Here is a 21,884-nt window from a genome sequence, read left to right on the forward strand (position 1 = left end):
CCTTCTCTGAAAGTATTTTTGCTGTCAGATGGCTCCCCCTGAATCAAACTTAAGAAATGCTCGACTGTTTCTCCAAATGCATAAGAACACCATCAAGCATGTGAGTGTAGATTATGGCTGCTTCGTTCCAGGTGTCTCACATCTGGTGCTGATCCTGCAGTGACCACTGTAATAAAACAGGAGGAGCCTTTGCCTGGCTTTCATCCTAATCATTCTCTAAAGAGCTCAATGAAAACTTGGACTAGGAATGTGAAAGCCGTTAGTTTTTAGGGAGAAGGTTTAAATGAGGAGGCAGTTTGAAGGAGAGCAATAAACATCACAGCTCAGGATATCAAATACCACAACAGGGCTTCATTTCCTTGGAATCACAGATTGCCATCCGTTTTTTATTTTGTCTTCCATGGAAAACATTATCCTTCATTGGTAACACCTTTAAGCCCAAAGACTCATATGTAGGTAAAGATACAGATATGATTTTATTTTTTGCTTTTAAGTCTGGGAGAGGGGAGGATAACTAAGCTACTAGTACTGAAAGACAAATGACCACTTGGAGAAACACAAAACCCCTGAAATATTATTGCTTTGATATGGCAAAGATAAAACTTTTTTAATGATTTTCAATAATTCTTTTCACGTTATTCAGCATTTAAATCTCAAGTTTGATGACTTCCAAATTTCTTTTCACGCCCAGCTTTTGGGGGTCACACAACAAAAGTAAATGTGGCTGGCATGGTACAAGCTTTTAGTGCTTTCAAACCAACTGGTATTAATACATATCAATGCAAAACAGGGACTATAAAGGCAATATGGCTGAAGAAGAGGATTCAGTAAAACAAGGGTTACATTAACAGGATAATGACTGAATGGGTGGCTATAAGGCAACTTTAAACAGCGTGCCAAAGGAAAGCTTCATTTTCCATTTTCTTGTACAGTATCTAATTTCTGGCTCCTCATTTCCTCCGTGATCTGATAAGTATGAAATTCTAAATAAAGTGTCATCTTTCTTGCAACAAATCAATGAACAGAAAGCTCCCATCAACAATGCAGATGTTTCCTAAAGCTCCTGTTGATTATTTCCTGAATGTCTATCCCACAAACCACACAGTATGTTCTTTGAGAACAAGGAAGCCTCTTTACCCCATAACAAATACAGCTTCTATGTGTGAATGTGTGGGTGTCTGCATTTAAAAAGAGAACTAAGAGCCCTAGCCAATTTGGCTCAGTGGATAGAGCATCAGCCTGCGGACTGAAAGGTCCCAGGTTCGATTCCGGTCAAGGGCATGCACCTTGGTTGCGGGCACATCCCCAGTGGGAGGTGTGCAGGAGGTGGCTGATCAATGTTTCTTTCTCATTGATGTTTCTAACTCTCTATCCCTCTCCCTTCCTCTCTGTAAAAAATCAATAAAATACATTTTTAAAAAATGTGTCTACTGAGACTGAAGAACTAAATTTTAATTTAAAAAAATAAAAAGAGGACTAAGAAGCAATATGCAACTGATAACAATGAGTCACCACAAAAAATCACCTTTTGTTACCAATTTCAGATTGAAATTTAGCCCTTTCCAAATGCCGTGGTACAAATATGGAAAAGGAGAATTCCTACTTATTGCATATTTGTCCCTACAGATGAAATAAAATTGCTTTGCATTCCCTGTTACAGATTTACACCAATTGTACCTCCACATACACAATTATATTTTGTGCATCATTCTCCCTATAATATAATTTAAAATAATTCCACCCCAAATAGAAACAGAAAAAATATTTTTAAGAAGATAATCCCACCTTGATTCCTCCTGCTATCCTTATCATGCAAAGGTCAACTTTGTATTATTAAAAAATAAAAAATTCTATGGGTTACTAACTAAGCCTTCAAGTTCACAACTAAGCCTGGGCTTATCTATCTATCTAATAAAAGAGTAATATGCAAATTGACTGTCACTCCAACACACAAGATGGCTGCCCCATGTAGACACAATATGGCCGCCATAAGATGGACAGCAGGGGAGGGCAGTTGGGAGGGACCAGGCCTGCAAGGGAGGGCAGTTGGGGGCGATCAAGCCTGCAGGGGAGGGCAGTTAGGGGTGACCAGGAGGGCAGAGGAGGGAAGTTGGGGGCAACCGGGCCTGCAGGGGAGGGCAGTTGGGGGGGACCCAGGCCTGCAGGGGAGGGCAGTTAGGGGTGACCAAGCCTGCAGGATAGGGCAGTTAGGGGCAATCAGGCTGGCAGGGGAAAAGCTAGGCATCAATCAGGCTGGCAGGGGAGTGGTTAGGGGGTGATCAGGCTGGCAAGCAGAAGCAGTTAGGGGCAATCAGGAAGGCAGGCAGGCGAGCAATTGGGAGCCAGCAGTCCTGGGTCGTGAGAGGGATGTCTGACTGCCCGTTTAGGCCCGATCCCACCAGGGGCAGTCAGACATCCCTCAAGGGGTCCCAGATTGGAGAGGGTGCAGGCTGGGCTGAGGGACACACACCCCACCCCGTGCACGAAATTTCATGCACCGGGCCTCTAGTATATATATAAAAGCCTAAGCGACCAGACCGACCAGACCAACCAGAATGACCAGAACGACTGGTCTCAATGACGCGCACTGACCACCAGGGGGCAGATGCTCAACACAGGAGCTGCCCCCTGGTGGTCAGTGCACTTCCACAGCCAACCTCCCCAGCCAACCAAACTCCTGCATTCTCTCCCCGCAGCCAGCAGGCCCCGATCACCCGATTGGGGCCAGGCCCCAGGCTGGGTTGGGGAACTGGGGGTGGGTGGCGGCTGACGTGGCCCCTTTCCCAGGGGGGCTGAGGGCCAGCACCCTCCATGGAGCCAGTGACCAACCTCCCGTGCCCTGATAGGCCCGCCGCCTGCCCACTGCAGTGGCAGTGTGGCGGTGAGCAAAGGAGGAGGGAGCGGAGGAGTAGGGAACTGCGAGGTGGTGGGGTGCCAATGATGGCAGAGTCAGTGTCCGGTGTCCATTCCTGGCCTGGTGACCGTCGCCTCCTCTCCGGCCTTGGCCTGACTCTGATGGGCCCTGATCGCTGGCCAGGCCTAGGGACCCCACCCATGCATGAATTTCGTGCACCAGGCTTCTAGTCTACTAATAAAGGAACACTATGGGAGAGTTTGTTTTAAACACTCTTCCAGCCTACCAAATATTATAATATTTTCACTTTTGCCAAAAGCTCCCATCTTCTGCATTCTGTTAGTTTCAATTATTCAGGGCAACCCAGGCTGATAATTACACAGTCCCCAGCCGCTGAGTAAAAGTGATGCTTAATTAGCCAGCAGGAAAGATCGATTAAGATCCAGCAGGGCATCTTGTGAGGTTCTCTCACATTCCTGGAGGGAATAGATTCTGGCTGTGCCCTTTGAAAGGATAAAACTCCCTGCTTCTCAGGAGTTTCAGTGAGGTTTCTAAAGTACATGCTAAGATCGGTCAGCCACACAAATTAACTCCCAATTATAACCCTGCAGATGCTCTGCCCTTTCTCAGAGTACTCAGATCAAACATTCTGAACCACATTGCCGCCAGGTTGGAAAAGGCTTCAAGTAATGCTCACTTATCCCCAGCTCTCTTTCAGTTACCACATTTCAAGTAAGACCTGGGTGAGAAGTATAGTGTAAAGGGAAGTTTTTATTTCTTCCTCCCCACACAGGTGTATGCATCTGTCAGGTGCTCACATTCTAAAAGGCACAAATTAGGTGTGAGCCTCTTATTAAAAAATCCTAATGAGCATGATATCCCAATCCTGTCTGAGACTGAAACATTCCAATATAGTCAAAGAATCAACTAGATAAGTCTGGGTTTACGTTTTTTGTTTGTTTGTTTTTTTTGGAGAAGGAGACGTGGAAGTAAAATCAGGACTAAAAATCACAGTGAAAATTAATTATATGACGCTGCCTAACATCTTCCCTTTAGTAACGTGGACAAGCACAAATGTTTAGCTTGTCACACATTTTGCAAAAGTGTTCAGTAAACACCAATATAATCTAAAGCTAAAAGCAGGATTATTATCTTAAGACACATAATTATCAAACTATTTCTATTTTGGTAAGCTATACTAATTATACCTGCCTAGCTCCAATTCAATTCAGTAAATATTTATTAAGCTTCATGTGAATGGTTAACTTACCTTGCATTTAAATAAAATAAAATAAATGTACACACACAAAAAAATAATATTCACTAAGCCTCTATCAAGTATAAAGAACTATGATAGGTATGTCTTATCTTGTTAATTTATACACTACTAAAGTAGATTTTACTGATTATATACTGTTTTAAACTTACGAAGAAGAAGAATGGAACCATATATACAAACCTAGTTTTGATTTGCTGAAAACCCCGAAGAATATGATCTCTGTGGTCCCTTGCAACAGCACTGAGGTTCTCATTCCTCAAATCTTCCGCCAGAAACTCCTCAGCATCTAAAAGAAGAGGAAAGTAGATCAACTAAAAAGTACCAAAGGAAAAAGAGGAAAATTTGAAGAGTTTAGAAATGGATATTATTTTCTCTTTAAAAACTTTAAAGTTGCAGAACAATGTGAATGCGCTTAAAATGCCACAGACCTGTACACTTAATAATGGTTAAAATGGTAAATTTTGTTATGTAGAGTTTACCAGAATAAAAAACAAATAAGACTTTATATATGCCTATAAGTGACACCTTTTGATAATCCAAGACATTGCTATAAATTTAGAAAGTTAATGCATATATTAACAACAAGAAAAAACTTTTTTCTAAGCTATTTTAAAGGAATATTTAAGTAGTAATTATCATTGGCAGAGGATGAACTGTCATTTTCATAAACATCTAAATATTACAAATAATTCATGGAAGGTCACAGACCAATAGAAGCTATAAAGAAATACCAATAAATAAAGCTGAAATAGAAAAACAGAGCAGAACTGCAAAATCAAGAACAAAAGGGCAGGCATTCAAAGAAGAAAAATTAATTAGCAGATGCATCATCAATGAAAATGACATTGCAACCCAGTGAAGGAACCCACATGGAAAAGAAAAATGTGTCTAAGAGAAGGAAACGGCAATTAATGTGAGCATACATTATAAAATAGGAACATGGCAGAAAGATATAATATGAAACAAATCATGTTATGTTGAAAGAAATTGGGGGGGGGGGACCTATAAATTTTCAAAGACAAAATACACTGATAATGATTACAATTGTCAGAAATACTAGCTACACACTTCATTATACATAAAATGGTTATCATCCCTGAAAAAGCATATAAATAATATAGCTAAAATTTTCCACCTCCAAAAATAGTGCCTGTAATATGAAATGGTACCATATATGCTATCAAAATAATGTTAGAATTTATACAGTTGGGCCACTGTATAATAAGCACCCTTAAAAGTCTGTTTTACATTCATACCATTAAAAATTACCAAACAAAAAATTCTAGGTAGCCATCACCAACATTTTTGATGAGGTATAAAGTTCTGAAAATTAAAATTTTCATAGAGGACCACCATCAACTTCTATACCCTGCATCACATCTATTGTATATGTCATTTAGCAGGTTCTTCCAAGGTCCTATGAAGGCTAAAGAATGAGGAAACAGTAAATTGAATTAAAAGGTAAAAATAAAGGGTACCCAAAATTTAATTAATGTAACACACCATATTAACAGAAAAAAAAATCACATGATCAGCTCAACAGATAAAGAAAAAAAACTGGACAAATTTCAATAGCTCTTCATGATAAAAAATATCACTCAACAAACTAGGAATAGAAGAAAACTTTCTCAACCTGATAAAGAGCATCTACAAAAACCCCACAGCTAATATCATAATTAATAGTAAAAGGCTGAATACTTTCTCCCTGTTCCCAAGGTCAGGAACAAGACAAGAATGTCTGCTCTCACCATTTATACTAAAAATTGTACTGGTGCTAGCCAGGGAAATTATGCAAGAAAATGAAAGTCTAGATTATATAGGAAGAAGTAAAACTATCTCTACTTTCGGATTTTATGATCTTGTATCTATATAGAAAACCTTCTGGGTGCATGGAACAGACTGACAGATCTCAGAGGCAAGGGGAGTGAAGGGAATGGGAAGAGATTAACCAAAGAATTTATATGCATACTAGAGGCCTGGTGCACGAATTCACGCATGGGTGGGGTCCCTTGGCCTGGCCAGCCCAGTTGGCCCCACCCCCAATCAGGTGGATTGGGGCCAGGTGGCCAGAGGGAGGGGCCACAGGAGGTTGGCCGGCTGGGGGAGGGGGGGCCGCAGGAGGTTGGCTGTGGGAGCACACTGATCACCAGGGGGCATCTCCTCGTTGAATGTCTGCCCCCTGGTGGTCAGTGTACGTCACAGTGACTGGTCTTTTGGTCGTTGGGTCGTTGGGTTGTTGGGTCGTAACAGTCGCTTAGGCTTTTATATAGAGAGATATCATAGCCCCTTGACATAGACAATAGTGTGGTGAAGGCCAGGGACTGGGTGGAGGGGGGCAAAGGCAGGGAAAATGGGGGACATCTGTATACTATCATTTTAGCCTGTGCCAATCCTTTTGCATACAGACAAAAATCTTAAATGTATACGCCAGTATAGACAGAAATTTGTGCCATCCTTCTCTTAGAAATGTGAGTTCTGCTTTAGTAGTTCAAATACTTTCACAAAATATCCCCTCTAGGAATACTTTGATTGGTGTTTGGTTGATGGATCTGTTTTCAGCAGCACTGGCCATTCATCCTGCCTCCATATAGAAGGTTGATTAAAGCAAACTTTTGAGCTGTAGAAACATATATCAACAAAAAACATTTGCAACTATTAGGGAACACCAACAACTTTTTTCCTTTCGGTGTATTAGGAGCATTACTTAGAAAATAGATGGAGGCAAACTTGAAAAATGTGACCCATAAGACATCATTCTCCAAATAAACAAAATAGCCTTGCAAATGGACAGGGTCAGAGATTTGGGAGTATGTCAGAGACTTTCACCAGTCTGCAAAGCCTGGTGATCTTGGGTGCGTCCTGCTAAGTCAGAATCTTTTCAGCCAGCCTCCCATCCTGCAGTGCTATTTCCCAGGGGTGTGAAGGTCAGATCATGCCTAGTGTTCCACATACTCTCTGCTCCCTTCGCCTTCTGTCTTCCTTTCCTACTTTTTTTATTCCATGATTGTTTGCTGGAATAAATAAGCTGCCTGGAAGCTGAGGAATCTATGTTTTAGGACATAGATTTAGCTGTGAATTATAATAGGAAGATGCATCTTTGCCAGAGCTGTGCTTACCTTTTACTTAAAATCATTGTTTATTACTTTTAGTACAAAATACTGTATATTGCTACAAGGCAGCCTTCCAGAATAATCTTTCACCACTCTCCCTCTTGCCCCTAACTTTTATGTTCTGCCTCCAAGTTGAAATTCTTTCAGTCTCTCTGAGATCTGTCACCTCAAGACCTTTGTACATGAAGTTCCCTTGCTTGTGCCATTCTTTTTTTTTTTTAATCCTCACCTGAGAATACATTGATTTTTTTTCGAGAGAAAGAGTGGAAAGGAGGGAGGAGGGAGAGGGAGATGGGGAGGAAGAGGGAAGAGAGACAGAGAGAGAGAGAGACATTGATGTGAGAGAGACAACTGATGGGTTGCCCTCCACATGTTCCCCAACCGGGGACTGAACCCACAACCCAGGTACATGCCCTGACCAAGAATCGAACCTGCAACCTTTTGGTATACAGGACAATGCTCCAACCAACTGGGCCACACCAGCCAAGGCTATAGTAAGTCTTGAAGTTGAGTTCTCCAACTTCGTTTCTCCTCTTTCTTCTTCTCCTCTTCCTTTTTCTTTAGTATTGTATTAAAAATATACTGTGAAGGTTTTTGAATTCCTTAAATTTTCTTCATGAATATTATTTTTAAATGGCTATATATTCATTATATGGATCTATGGTATAACCAATATTAAGTGGAAAACCTCAGAACATTTGGTATCTAATTTTTGTAAATGAAGATAAAAGGTCATGTTAGAGAATAAAAACTGAAAGAGTGGTGGGATTGTAAGTAATTATAATTTTCTTCCTCATATTAGTTTCTGTATTTTGCAAATTTTCTACAATGAGCAGTAATACCTTTTTTTTTATTATTAGAAGGTAAAATATGTTTGTGTTTGTAAGTCTGAGAAATACATTTTCTACCTTTCCCCTCTCAATCTACCAGAAACATTTGCACCATAATTTACTACCTGAATTTATGTTTACTATATTAATATATTGGGAGGAAGAGTACAGGGTAATGATTAAGAGCTCACACTCTGGAGTAAGATTACCTGGATCCATATCTTGGCTGCACCACTTGCTAAGTGTGTAAGCTGGGAGCAAGTTTCTTAATTTTAGTTTTCTCATCCAGAAAATGAAAGAGTAGTATCTACCTCGTAGGTAACCCAAGGTCTCCTGAGGTGACATGACATGATGTTTATATTAGAAAACATTTTGTTCTAAAGAGGTTGGTCACTTATATAGAAAACCCATCAGATAGAGTGGTGAGCTTTGTTAAAAAAGGAAGGTGATCTATTGAGGGGCCTTTCAAAGTTTCTTCCCTGTACAGTGGTGAGTAGTGTGTTCTGAGCTGTACTTTTGGATCACATTCACTGTGGATAGCATCATCTTTTAAACTGAAGGGCAAATGTATTATGTATTGGTCTGTAAATTTTCTTCCCTTAATATAAAGTTCCAATATCAGGTTATATTGGCTTCATAAAATAAATTGGAAAGTGTCTGCTCTATTCTATTTTCTGTGATAGTTTGTGTAAGAATTGTATTACTTCTACCTTAAATGTTTAATAGAATTTACTTGTGAAATCATTGGGGCCTGACTTCTCTTTCTAGAAACGTTTTTTAAAACTATATATTTTATTTCTTTTATAGACATAGGAGTATTTGGATTTTGTATTTTATTTTGTGTATATTTTGGTGAGTTGTGCTTTTCAAGGGATTTATTGGTTTAATCTAAGTTATTAAATTTATTGGCAAAAAGATGTTACTATTCCCTTATTCTTTTAACTTCTGTGAGATTTTTAATAATATCCCTTCTTCATTCCTGATATTGGTAATTTGTGTTTTCTATTTTTTCCTTTCATGAATCTTGATAAATCTGTTAGGGGCTTATCAAATTTATTGGTCTTTTAAAAGAACCAACCAGTGTTTTTTCTGCTTTCCATTCAACTGATTTTTGCTCTTATCTTTATTATTTTCTTTTTTTGACTTGGGATTTAATTTGATTTTCTTTTTCTAGTTTCTTAAGGTGAAACTTAGATCATTGATTTTAAACCTTATTTCTCTAACATGAGCATTTAAAACTACACATTTCCCTTAAGCAAGGAAATCTACAAATCCTTCAAATTTGGGTATGCTTTATAATCATTCAACTTGAAATATTCAGTTTGTTCAAAGAAGAATATTTCTTCTTTGGTTTGTTATTTCAAATTGTAGATATCTCCTTATTATTGATTTCTAACAATTCTTTTGTGGTCAGGGAACATACTCTGAAAGGTTTTAGATTTTTGGCATTTATTAAGACTTAGTTTATGGCCTAGAATAAGGTCTATCTTGGTGAACATTCCTTGTACACTTAAAAAATATGTATTCTATAGTGGGTGGACATATCATTCCATGGATCTGAATTAGGTCAAAGTGGTTGATAGAGTTTTTCAGGTCCTCTGTCTCCTTAATGATTATTTGTCTAGTTGTTCTATTAGCTTCTGAGGGAGGGTGGTAACATCCCCCACTATAATTGTGAATATGCCTTTGTTATCACTTTAGTTCTGTTGGACTTTGTTTCAACTATTTTGAAGCTCTGTTATTATGTGCATACACATTTATGATTGTTCTATCTTCCTTATGACTTGGCCCTTTCATCATTATAAAATATCCCTCTTTATCTCTGGTAATACTCCCTGTCTTGAAGTCTACTTTGTCTGACATTAGATAGCCATTCCAACTTCCTCATGCTTACTGTTTGCATATTATATAATATCCATTATTTTATTTTCATCCTATTTGTTTTTTTTATGGAAGTGCTGGAGGCCTGGTGCACAAAATTCATGCACTCAGGGGGTCCCTCAGCCCGGCCTGCACCCTCTTTGCAGTCTGGGAGCCCCCGGGGGCAGGCCTAAGCTCCCGCCACTGCTGCTGCACTCACCATCTGTGAGCCCGGCTTCTGGCTGAGCTGCGCTCCCCCTGTGGAAGTGCACTGACCACCAGGAGGCAGCTCCTGCATTGAGCCTCTGTTCCGTTGTGGTCAGTGCGCGTCATAGTGACCGGTTATTCCGGTCAATTTGCATATTAGCCTTTTATTATATAGGATGTCTCTTGTAGACAGCATATAATGGGGTTTTGCATTTTTATTAGTCATACATTCTCTGCTTTATAATTGGAGTGTTTAGTTCATTTACATAGAACATAACTATTGTTATGGATGGATTTAGTGTCTTCCATTTAACTATTTGTTTTCCAATGTCACATTTTCTTGGTACACTTGCCTTTTAAAAAAATCAAATGCTGGCCCTGGCTGGTTTGGCTCAGTGGATAGAGCATCGGCCTGCAGACTGAAGGGTTCCGAGTGCGATTCCGGTCAGAGGCATGTACCTTGATTGTGGCCACATCCCCAGTAGGGGGTGTGCAGGAGGCGGCTGATCGATGTTTCTCATCGATGTTTCTAACTCTCTATCCCTCTCCCTTCCTCTCTGTAAAAAAATCAATAAAATATATTTTTTAAAATGTTAAAAAAAATCAAATGCTTTTTAGTATTTTAATTTCTTTATTTTTAAAAATGTACTTCTTTATTTTCTTTGTTAGGGTTTCTCCAGTGATTACAGTGTGCTCCTTAACTTATCACAGTCTATTCAGAGTATCTATCACTAAAAGGGTTTCATTTACTCCCCTTCCTCCATCCTCTCTTCTATTTTTGTGATATATTTTACATGTATCTATGTTATAACTATACGATGCAGTGTTTATCTTTGCTTTAAACTGCCAGTTATCTTTTGAAGGAATTAAGAAGAAAAGGAAAAAAGTGATAATGCTTTTTTAAAATTATTGACAGTATTATAGATGTCCCCCATTTTCCCTGCCTTTGCCCCTCCACCCAGTCTCTGGCAGTATTTCAAATCCTCTCTTTAGTAAGAAGAAGTCCCCAAGTATTTTAAAATATTCTCTAAGTGTAAATGGTTGTCCTGGTTGGGCATGAGCAGAGAAATATCCATTTTCTCATTGCTGCTGATTTTATTGTCATTTTACTTCAACAATCCTCTGCTGGCTTCTGCCATCATTCCTCACCCCCTCCTCTTATCACAGCACCTCTAGGCCTGTTGGCAGCCCTACTTTCAATGGCAGAGGGAGTTGAAGGTGAGAAGGCAAGAGAGGAAGAGAAGGAGCTAAGGAGAGGAAATTCTATCCTCTGGGTCCTTCCTCTGGTTCTCACCTCCCACCTCAGTGAGGCCACGTTCTTGCTCTCATTCTGGACCTTTAAATGCTCTCTTCCCTAGTCCTTAGAACCCCAACCTGGCTCACACCCAGCTCCTCACTCCTTTCCTGGCCCTGCCCATTGGAGTCACTCCCCAGTCACAAATACCATTAGAGCTTGGAGTTAGGAAACAGGTAGAGAAAGGGTGGGCTCCCATGGAGTGACCCAGGTTGCAGGTCAGAAAGAATTCCTATAATCCCAAATTGGATGACCATCCCCCATCAAAATATTACATTTACAGTCCCCTCCTTCAGGTACAACACTCACAAGGTGGGAATCAACTTTGAAAACATGATGCTTTTTCCCATAAAAACATTATTCTATAAGAAAACACCTAAATAAATATCGGGAAAAGGAGGAGGAGGGGGGAGGGGGAGGGGGAGGGGGAAGGGGAGGGGGAGGGGGAGGGGGAAGGGGAGGGGGAGGGGGAGGGGGAAGGGGAGGGGGAGGGGGAGGGGGAGGGGAGGGGGAGGGGAGGGGGAGGGGAGGGGGAGGGGAGGGGGAGGGGGAGGGGGAGGGGGAGGAGGAGGAGGAGGAGGAGGAGGAGGAGGAGGAGGAGGAGGAGGAGGAGGAGGAGGAGGAGGAGGAGAAGGAGAAGGAGAAGGAGAAGGAGAAGGAGAAGGAGAAGGAGAAGGAGAAGGAGAAGGAGAAGGAGAAGGAGAAGGAGAAGGAGAAGGAGAAGGAGAAGGAGAAGGAGAAGGAGAAGGAGAAGGAAGAAGAAGAAGAAGAAGAAGAAGGAGAAGGAGAAGAAGAAGAAGAAGAAGAAAGAAGAAGAAGAAGGAAGAAGAAGAAGAAGGAAGAAGGAAGAAGGAAGAAGGAAGAAGAAGGAAGAAGAAGGAAGAAGAAGGAAGAAGAAGGAAGAAGAAGGAAGAAGGAAGAAGAAGAAGAAAATCTACTTCAGCCTCATCTTTGCTTAAATTTTCAATGATACTTCATTCTGAACACTCTGAAGGAGTGAAAGCCTTAAAGACCAAACATCACCCCTCCAGGCTGGAGATGGTCCCCTGTGGGGAGGGAGGGGTAGAAAAGGTTTGTTGAGATTATGGAGAAGAAGAGAGGGAGGTGTAAGAGAGGAGGGACTCCCAGGGCCTTCTGTTTGGATTGAGGATGGCAGGCAGGTAGTAAAGATCTGTTGGCATAATCCTGAAGACTTCCATGAGTGACCTGCTAACAGTAAGGCATCCTTTCTAGTAACAGACTGTGCCTACCCCCCGTGACATGTCCAGTAAACCACAATAATCTCCACCATGGAAATACTAATAGAAAACCACATTTTATTCTAGATATCTGAGTATTCTGAACATTAAATTAAACATCACATAGATTGGTTGCCTCCTATATGCACTCCAACCAGGGCAGGAAACAAACCTGCAACCCAGGTATGTGCCCTGAACCGGCAATCAAACCTAAGACCCTTTAGTACATGGGCTGATGTTCTAACCACTGAGCAACACCAGCCAGGGCCATGTATTTTATTTCCAATCACAAAAATAACTCATGAATATATTTTCATTGTAGAATAATTGCACAATATCTCACATTGATGTTTCTCTATCTAAATGTAATGGGAAAATATCATTGGGTGAGGATTAAAAATGATAATAATAATCCTATATAATAAAAGGCTAATATGTAAATTGTCCCCTTGACCAGAAGTTCAACCGGGAGTTTGACCAGGGGACAGGGATGGCCCCTCCCCCTGGCCAGCCCCGCCCCTGATCAGCACCCCCACCCTGATTGGGGGCATCTGAGGCCCCTCCCCTGGCCGGCCCAGCCGATTTGCCCCAATAGGGGCTGGCCAGGTGGACCCTACCCATGCACAAATTCATGCACCAGGCCTCTAGTAAATTAAATTAAATATATGGACCATAACATCCACCAGAATGTATAAAAATAAAAAGACTACAATACCAAGTGCTGGTGAGGGTATGGAGCAATGAGAACTCTTGTACACTGCTGGTGGAAGTGTAAAATAAGTAGAATCACTTTGGAAACCTGTTTAGAGTTTCTAATAAAATTAACCACATGCCTTTCCTATGACCCAGTAATTCTACTCCTAGATATTTATCCAAGAGAAATGAGTGCGCATGTTCACAAAGCATGTTATACAAGAATGCTTGCTCATAGCAGCTGCATTCGTGATAACCCCAAACTGAAAAATTCGATGTCCACCAGCAGAAGAATGGATAAATAAACAGTGGGATATTAAGACAACAGAATATTACTTACTAGGTGTACTGGTTGATAATGGTGGATTTTGTAATCAAAGAAAACACGATAATTTCAAGAGAAACATCAAAAGTGCTTTATTCAAAGTAATGTCCATCGCTAGCTACACATTTCCCCCATTTTTTCAGGTAATTTGTGAATACCGTCCCAATAGAACTTTTCTTGTTTTGAGGCAAACCATTCAGAGACCCAATTTTCCACTTCTTATACATTTTGAAGTACTGCTCAGAAAGTGCATGTGCCATCGATTGGAACAAGTGGTCATCTGAAGGAGCAAGGTCTGGTGAATACAGCAGCTTCCCAGGCAAGATCTTTTAATGCGTCTTTAACTGGTTTTGAAGTGTTTGATGATGTGTCATCATGAAGCAAAATTACTTTGCCGTATCTTCTGGCACATTCTGGTCATTTCACGATCAAAGCCTGGTCCAAATTAATTATTTGATGTCGGTAGCAATCAGTATTAACCGTTTCACCTGGTTTTAGAAGCTCATAATACACCACACCTTCTTGATCCCACCAAATGCAGAGCATTGTCTTCTTTCCGAAGCAATTTAGTCTTGCAGTAGATGTTGATGGTTGACCTGGATCAACCTATGATTTGTGCATTTGGGATTCTCAAAATAAATCCACTTTTCATCACTAGTCACAATTCGATGCAAAAATGACTTTCTTTTGTGATGTCGAAGCAACATTTTACTAATGACTTTTCAGTTTTCCATTTGTCTTTCGTTCAGTTGAATTGGCACCCATTTTCCTTCCTTTAAAATCTTTCCCATTGCTTGTAAACGATCAGAAATTGTTTGCTGAGCAACGTTTAATCTTTCTGAAAGTTGTTTTTGAGTTTGACACGCATCTTCATCCAATAATGCTTGTAATTGTTGGTCTTCAGACTTTTTTGGTTTACCTGGACGTTCTTTGTCTTTAACATCGAAATCATCACTTTTAAAGCATTTAAACCAGCGTTCACAAGTATCTTGAGATGGAGCATGTTCACCATAAGCTTCCTGAAGTATTCAGCAGCACTTTTCTTCAAAATAAATTAATGAATTAAAACTTCCTGCAAATGCTCTTTTTTTGGCATGAAATTTGACTTTTTTGAGCGTAAAAGTATCTATGATGTTAACACCTTCAGTAAATTTGACATATCAAGTTTTGAAGCTTGTTGTCAATACAACAAAATAGCATACATTTCAAATCGCATATATATCAACATATGTGTAACTCCATCTATTGAAAAAAATCCGCATTATTAACCGGTACACCTAGTATACCTGTGTGACTACCAACCAGATCAAGACATAGACATTACTACAATCCAAGAAACTTTCCTTTCCAGTTCTGGAACTTCATACAATCAGTATGATCTCTTTTTTATCTGTTCTCAACATAATGTTTTTTTAAAGAGTTATCCATGTTGTTCTGTGTATCAGTTTTACCCTTTTTACTACTAGTATTACAATGCAGTTAACAGATATTTTCTGTAGCTAAGTACCCTGGCATACTTTTCATACTGGATTATGAGTACCTTAATTCTAATTCACAGTATTGGTTCAACTAAATATAAATATGTGCCACTGGTTACTTTTAGTAAATCTCCTATTAGGTGAATAAAAATTTTTACTTATCTATAACAAACTAGTATTAGAATGTCAACAATGTTAGAAGAAGAATTTAAGTAATTCGTAAACGATTTTATCAAAGCCATCAGCCTTCAGGAAAGCTTGCTCTCTGGATGCTAAGACCACTCTGTTCCTGAGCCCACATCTGTCCTATCTTCCATGAAAAGCTGAATAGTAAAATTAAACAGTGGAACTCAAAGACTCCAAACCAGAAAAGCCATCTGTTATAATCACCTAACCTATAATGCAGCACTGACAAACCGGAAAAGCAAGCAATGAACTTGGAAACACAGGGGAAATAAATATGAATAAATGTAGCAGAAATTATAGGGTTTCTGTAGGGTGTAATGGTTTATAATGTGAAAAAATTAGATCTGCCATAGTTATGTCAAGATTCTCAGATGACGGTAAAACTTAACTTATTTTTCCTATATTTAAAATGATTAAAAATTGGTTAAATATTACACTTATGTAATGAGGTAAAAATGTTATTATCTTAATAGCTGGCACTAGAATTCCTCTTAGGGAGAGAACAGTCGTTGTTTGGAAAGGTAACTCGTTTCTCTGTGTGTGGGTGTTGGTGGGAATCTAAACAACTAAACATATAGATTCATTGCCTTTTCACGTGGCAATGAAACAAAGTATTTTTTAAAACTTTGCTCCAGATAGGATAAAGGAAAAAAGTGCCAGTGAGAAAGTATAAGGCTGGGAACCATACTAGGTGAAGGATCAGAGGGTACTCTCTGATGACTGGTGTGGCAAAAGGGCATTGAGGAAGAGGAGGGTCTAATATTCAAATTGAAATCATTTGCATCGTAGCAATATAAACCCCTCCTCACACATCCTGTACCCCCTAAATCTCTAGTGATGTCTTTCTACACTCACAGGGACTTCATGTGGGCAGGCTTTTGTGGAATTCGAGGACAAGAATATGTCTAGGCTAGTTTTTCAACCTTGGCACAACCGACATTTTGGGCTGGATAATTCTTTGCTGTGGGGACTGTTCTATGCACTGTAGGAAGTTTGGCAGCATCCATGGCCTCTACCCACAAGATGCCAGAAGCACCTTTCCCAGTTGTGACAATGAAAAATGTCTTCGTGTACTGCCAAAAGTCCCCTGAGAAACAAAATTACCCCAATTAGGAACCACTAATTTAGGTCTACACAACCCAGAACAGAGAGAGCCTGGGGCGGGGAGTTGGGGGTGGGCTAGAGGGGGTCAATGGGGGACAAAAAGAGAGAGATATATAATACTTTCAACAATAAAGATCTTTTTTTTAATCAAGCAAAACATACTGTAAGCAGCCAAAATACAAGTCACAAAGGCCTGTGTTCATCAAGACATACCTTCTTTTACCCATATCTCAATTCCAACAAACTTGGTTATCTAATCTTCCAGTAGCATTAGGAACAGAGATACAGTGAGAGCAGTGCAAAATGATAAAAATAAAAAACAGACATAGACATTCACAAAGCAATCCAGGTGTAATTATGGCAGAAACGTCCGTGAGCATCTCAACATATTTCTGAAAGTATGATAATTCACGATAACAACTCTGAGTTAAAGTGTTCTGAACGCAGACTAGTTGGTTGAGGAAGTGAGAAAAGTTGCTAATGCAATACAGAAAAAATGATCACAAATGTTTATAATAAAAAAGTTAGAGAGCTTAAAGAGAACATCCTCAGTTATCCAGAGCAAGTCAAGCCTGTGAGTTCCACAGAGCTGGGGTTTTACTATGTTAATAGGATTTTATGGTTGGCTGCATCGACCAATACAAATCTGGAGAACAATCTGGAAGGAAATGATTATTCTTTCCAAGGAAGTTTAAAAATAAGTAACCATAGGCATGTCAGAATCAGCATTAACACAGCAATTGCTACTAAATGCAGCCAGGTTGTGGATGTTATTTTGGCTTTAGTTCATATTACAAGCAGGATTTAGGTACTTTGTAGGTGGTTGGGCCCTGTTAGCTATTAGGGTAAAGTCAGTAGGTCCCATTCCATCACACAAAACACACTGTGAACCAAATAAATATTTACTCTCTGTCCTTCATACTTGCCTCTTGTGCTTCTGACTTCGAAAGCCAGGCTAGAAAGACAAGCAAGAAACTGATTATGTTTATATCTGTGGAACAAAGATTATGCAAACTGCCAGCACCCCATTGTTTTTGTTTTCAGCATGGTTATCACAAAACAAAAACAAAAAGATAACCTCTGTGTCTGAAGCCTGATTATTTGAAAACAGCCCTGAATATTTCCTTCGCTTTCAATAATGCAGTACCGGCCTTCGTGTCGTTTATCTATAAGATACTTATTTGCTGATAGAGACTAGCTACTATTTCTATGTGAGAGCTTGACAGAGTCTATCTGAGGAAGCTGTTTCCTGAGTTAGTCTAGAAGCCTCCCCCTGCTTTAACATTTACCAAAAATCCAAGAAAAATTCCACACACCCAAAGGGCTAGGAAGAGAAAAATATAATCACAATCTTGGTTAATGGCCCCTTAGCACTCTGATCTCTCTAAGCTTCTATTTGTCTTTTGTTTGTTACTTTTTCTTTTAAATAACCTTACTGGCTGCTTTCTCCTGATTACAAAAGCAATACATGGTCATTGTCACAGTTCAAACAATTGGAAGATGTATGAAGTATAATTAATAATCCCGCTCTCTCCCACCCCTCCCAAGGAAACCAATGTTAACAGTTAGGTGGAGATGCTTCCTTACTGCTTCCTAGGCTTGCACAAACATATGTAACATAAAGGTTGTGGGTGTTCTGTTTTTTTTGGGGGGGAGGAGTATTTTGTACACCTTGCTTTTTAGTCTTAAAAATCTGTTATGGATACTTTCCAAACATATATATACACATCACATCCATTTTAATGGCTGTAAAATATTCCATAAGATGAGTAATTTATTTATATAATCTCCCCACATTCCCCAACTCATGGACATTTAGGATGTATTCTTTTTAAAAAAAAAAATGTTTTTATTGATTTCAGAGAGAGGAAGTAGAGGGAGAGAGGGATAGAAACATCAATGATGAGAGAGAATCCATTGATCAGCTGCTTCCTGGATGCCCCACACTGGGGATCTAGCCTCCAACTCAGGCATATGCCCTGACCTGGAATTGAATCGAGATCTCCTGGTCCATGGGTCAGTGCTCAACCCCTGAGCCACACCGGCTGGGCTAGGATGTATTCTTATATATACTTCATGCCTTTTAATTTCAGTAACACAGACCCCTAAAAGAGTAGTTTCTGGGTTGAATGAAACATTTTCAAATGTTTAAAATTTTACCCTCAAAGAAAATTAATTTTAGTCTTTCAGAATTTCTGCTCCCTTCTTCATTGTGTATAATTTTGGCATAACCTTTCACAATGCTTTGCATATTTTATTTTGTAAAGGTATACACATTATGTCAAAACACGCCTATCATGTATGCCCATGTAGTTATAAATAAATAAATGCTTAAGTTATGGCTATGATGCTCAGCATTAAATCACTGTGCAAACGCTTATGCCTTGGTTTATGAAAGTGGAAACTCCACCCCCACAGCCATGTGGCAGCACTAACCTGGCAGCCCTCACCCTGTGACTCCCTCCACTGAGTGACCATATAGAGATCAAGATCTAAATGTCAATAGTCAACTTCAAAAAGTGTGTGTGAGGGGGTGGGGGGGAGCAAGTCAACAGCAGCATATGCTGAATTGATAGCCATTAGGGTTTCTAATACACACAAATTATTTGTAGCAGGGGTCCTCAAACTTTTTAAACAGGGGGCCAGTTCACTGTCCCTCAGACCGTTGGAGGGCCGGACTATAGTTTAAAAAAAAAAAAACTATGAACAAATTCCTATGCGCACTGCGGGCCCGGGACGAGTCGGCTGCTAAGCAGGACAGGCAGCGGCACCCGGCGGGCCGGATAAATGTCCTCAGCGGGCCGCATGTGGCCCGTGGGCCGTAGTTGAGGACCCCTGAATTTTGTAGTATAATGAGTAATTCTGTTGGATCTATACCAGAGACAGTATTTCATAAAAAACAAAACCTATAACCAATATGTTGCTATGATTCCATGAACATATTCTTTAAACATTTTTCAATAGAATTACTGGTTGAATCCCACCTTTGCAGTGTTTTCTCTACTTCAGATTCAGACTCTAATTGCAATTAATCTCCATTCATACCCTGCTCTACTTGTCAGCAAAGGTTCTGCTTTAGAAGGCGATCTGAAGACTTCAATTAAAAACAGTCAGCTAACAAGAAAATAATCTAAGCTAAAGGAAGGTGGCAGGTGCAGAAATGAGTTGTTTACAAAGTGTCAGTTTTGAACAATAAAGAACTGCACATCAAAAATGCTGAAGGAGTGGATTTCACTGCACGTCTCTGAAAATAAAAAGGCATTTTCTACCGAGGCTGCACACAAAATGGAAATACATTTTAACAAGCTTGTAGAAGAGGTTTCCTCTCATCAAATGACAGATACCAGTAAAAGGAATCACTTTGTATCTTTAAATTTAAATGCAAGGGCAGAACTAAAGTTTGCCAACAGTTCTTTCTCTCCTGGAAATCAGCTACTTACAGCCTTTCTTTACACATCTAATAGTAAGCCAAAGGGAAGGCTGGATGGCTTCTTCCTAGACACCCCGATGATGCTCCTTCACCCTGCAAACACTTTTCTACTCTGAAGTTTTACATTTATTCAGGTCATAGGTTTTGGAAAGATCGCCTCAGGAGAAATACCTAGTTGACAGCTTTTACACAGAAACAATCCAGAATGGAAACAGTGCTACAGAGACCAAAAGGACTTGCCAAATATTTGATTAGGAGGCATTTATACCAAGATAACAAGGTAATGGAGATATAAAACCAATTAAATCGAGAGAAACGGGGGGGGGGGGGGGGGGGGGACTACTGCTTGCCAAAAGTATGACCTGCCCAAAGCAGGCCATCTGTTAAATATGTGTCAAAAACGTCACTGAGATGCCAAAAGGCTTAATTCTGAGCAGTTTCCTCCTGGGACCCTTATGCCAGCGCAGATTCCAGGCCTATTTTTCAGGAAGGTCAGTTACAGGAAAGCATGTTGCTTTCACCAGAAAAAGTGTGAACTGAGCAGATGATACTGCCCATTAGCAAAAAGTCTCTTTGGAGTGCTGGAAGGATGTGTTGAGTGCTAGTGGCCATGGCCTGAACTCTTCTTCAAAGGACCGCTTAGCCCTCGAGTTTGCAGGTGAACACACCACAGGCGAGCACTTCTAGAACAGGAAGTCATGTATCACTGAGCGAGGGTCAGCAAACCTGGGTGAACCCTGAGACCCCAGAAGTCTGCAGGCTGGTGAAGGGAGGCCAGGTGTTTGTGCGCTGACAAAACTCACATTAACCCGCACACCTGGGCCACAGGATCCCATGAGCCCGGCGCAGCCCCCTTGGGAGCCTCAAGGAGCTCTGAGCTGGGGGGTGCGGGTTTTCTGTGAGAGATGACAGTGACCTGGGCTGGGGAGGGAGGAGGACACAAACCTTCCGACCTGAAGGAGTCCTGAGCAGAAAGGGACAGGCTGGAGACCAGGCCAGGTGGCCAGGGTGTGTGTGTGTGTGTGTCTGTGTGTGTGGCGGCAGGAACCTGGCCTGAAGTTTGTCAGACGCTGGAGGTGAAGTGGAGGGGTAGCGACACCCTGAGAAAAAAAAAAGAAGAAGAAGGAGAAGGTGGGACTGAGGGGAATATGAAAGCGCCGCTGGGGTGGAAGCACGAGCCCCGTGCTTTGCAGGGTGGAAGACTCTAGAAGCCTAGAGGTTCTAGGAGGTGATGGGCGATGCAGCTGAAAAGAAAGCCCGGCCTTGGGAGACGCTGGCATCTGGTGCCTTCAGCTCAGCACTGGAGGGACTTGCCCGAGGGCCAGGGCGTTACCTGCCAGGAGCCAGCGGATCTCCTCGGGGAGGACGACGGCGGCCTGCATTTGGCCGGGCGGTGGAGGCCTGGAGCGGGGCGGGCGCGCGGGGAGGCGGCGGGCGGAGGCACCTGCACCCCGAGGCCCACGCCGTCGCTGCGGGCGGAGCCGCAGGGCGGGGCCGCGCTCAGGAAGCGGCGCGCGCAGCGGAGGTGGGGGGCGGTGCCGGGGGCCGCGGGGAAACACCTGTGCGCAGTGCACGCGCCCTCCCACCTGCGCCCTGAAGGAGAAACGTGGAGGGCGCCTTACCCGGCAGGGCCCAGGCTGTGTCCTTTAGCCCCCCCCCCCCAACCCCACCCCAACAAAAGGCTAACCGCGACTCCAAGGAACCTCGCCTCTTGGAGACTTGGCATCCTAAGCGCTGGACAGTTGACTTCAAGGGCGAGGATGTGAAAACCACAGTGTTGCCAGGAATGGGGCGGGGTGAGGGGGCGGGACCGAGCAGGAGGGCAGAATCTGAGGACGAGACTGGTCCCCGCCAAGCCTAGGAGCAGGCAGTTCCCAAGCCAGTGCCCATGTGCACACCCAGAAGAGCGCAGAACGTTCGCTCTTCCAGGTAAGCCAGGATGTGGAAAGGGAATGACTGTAAATTCCCAGTGAATAATCCAAAGCCACCAACATTT

General features: G+C 41.4%; 1 protein-coding gene across 5 annotated transcripts in view; it reads right to left on the reverse strand.

Annotated features, from left to right (window-relative positions):
• The window catches only part of SKAP1 (src kinase associated phosphoprotein 1), a 266,959-nt gene extending 245,289 nt beyond the window's left edge, over window positions 1-21,670 (reverse strand). For 2 of the 5 annotated variants that reach the window (XM_080682152.1, XM_080682154.1), the window contains exons 1-2: window positions 21,576-21,670; window positions 4,314-4,419 (exon numbers count right to left, since the gene is read on the reverse strand). In XM_080682152.1, coding sequence (XP_080538278.1) covers window positions 4,314-4,386 — 73 coding nt within the window. In that variant the 5' untranslated portion in view covers window positions 4,387-4,419; window positions 21,576-21,670. Of the gene's footprint in view, window positions 1-4,313; window positions 4,420-21,221; window positions 21,369-21,575 lie in introns of those variants that run through there. The other 3 variants (XM_080682151.1, XM_080682150.1, XM_080682153.1) reach the window with 3 other exon arrangements.
• Window positions 21,671-21,884: the final 214 nt, after the last annotated feature.

Source organism: Plecotus auritus (assembly GCF_963455305.1).
Source record: "Plecotus auritus genome assembly, chromosome: 7".
Classification (NCBI taxonomy): Eukaryota; Metazoa; Chordata; class Mammalia; order Chiroptera; family Vespertilionidae; genus Plecotus; species Plecotus auritus.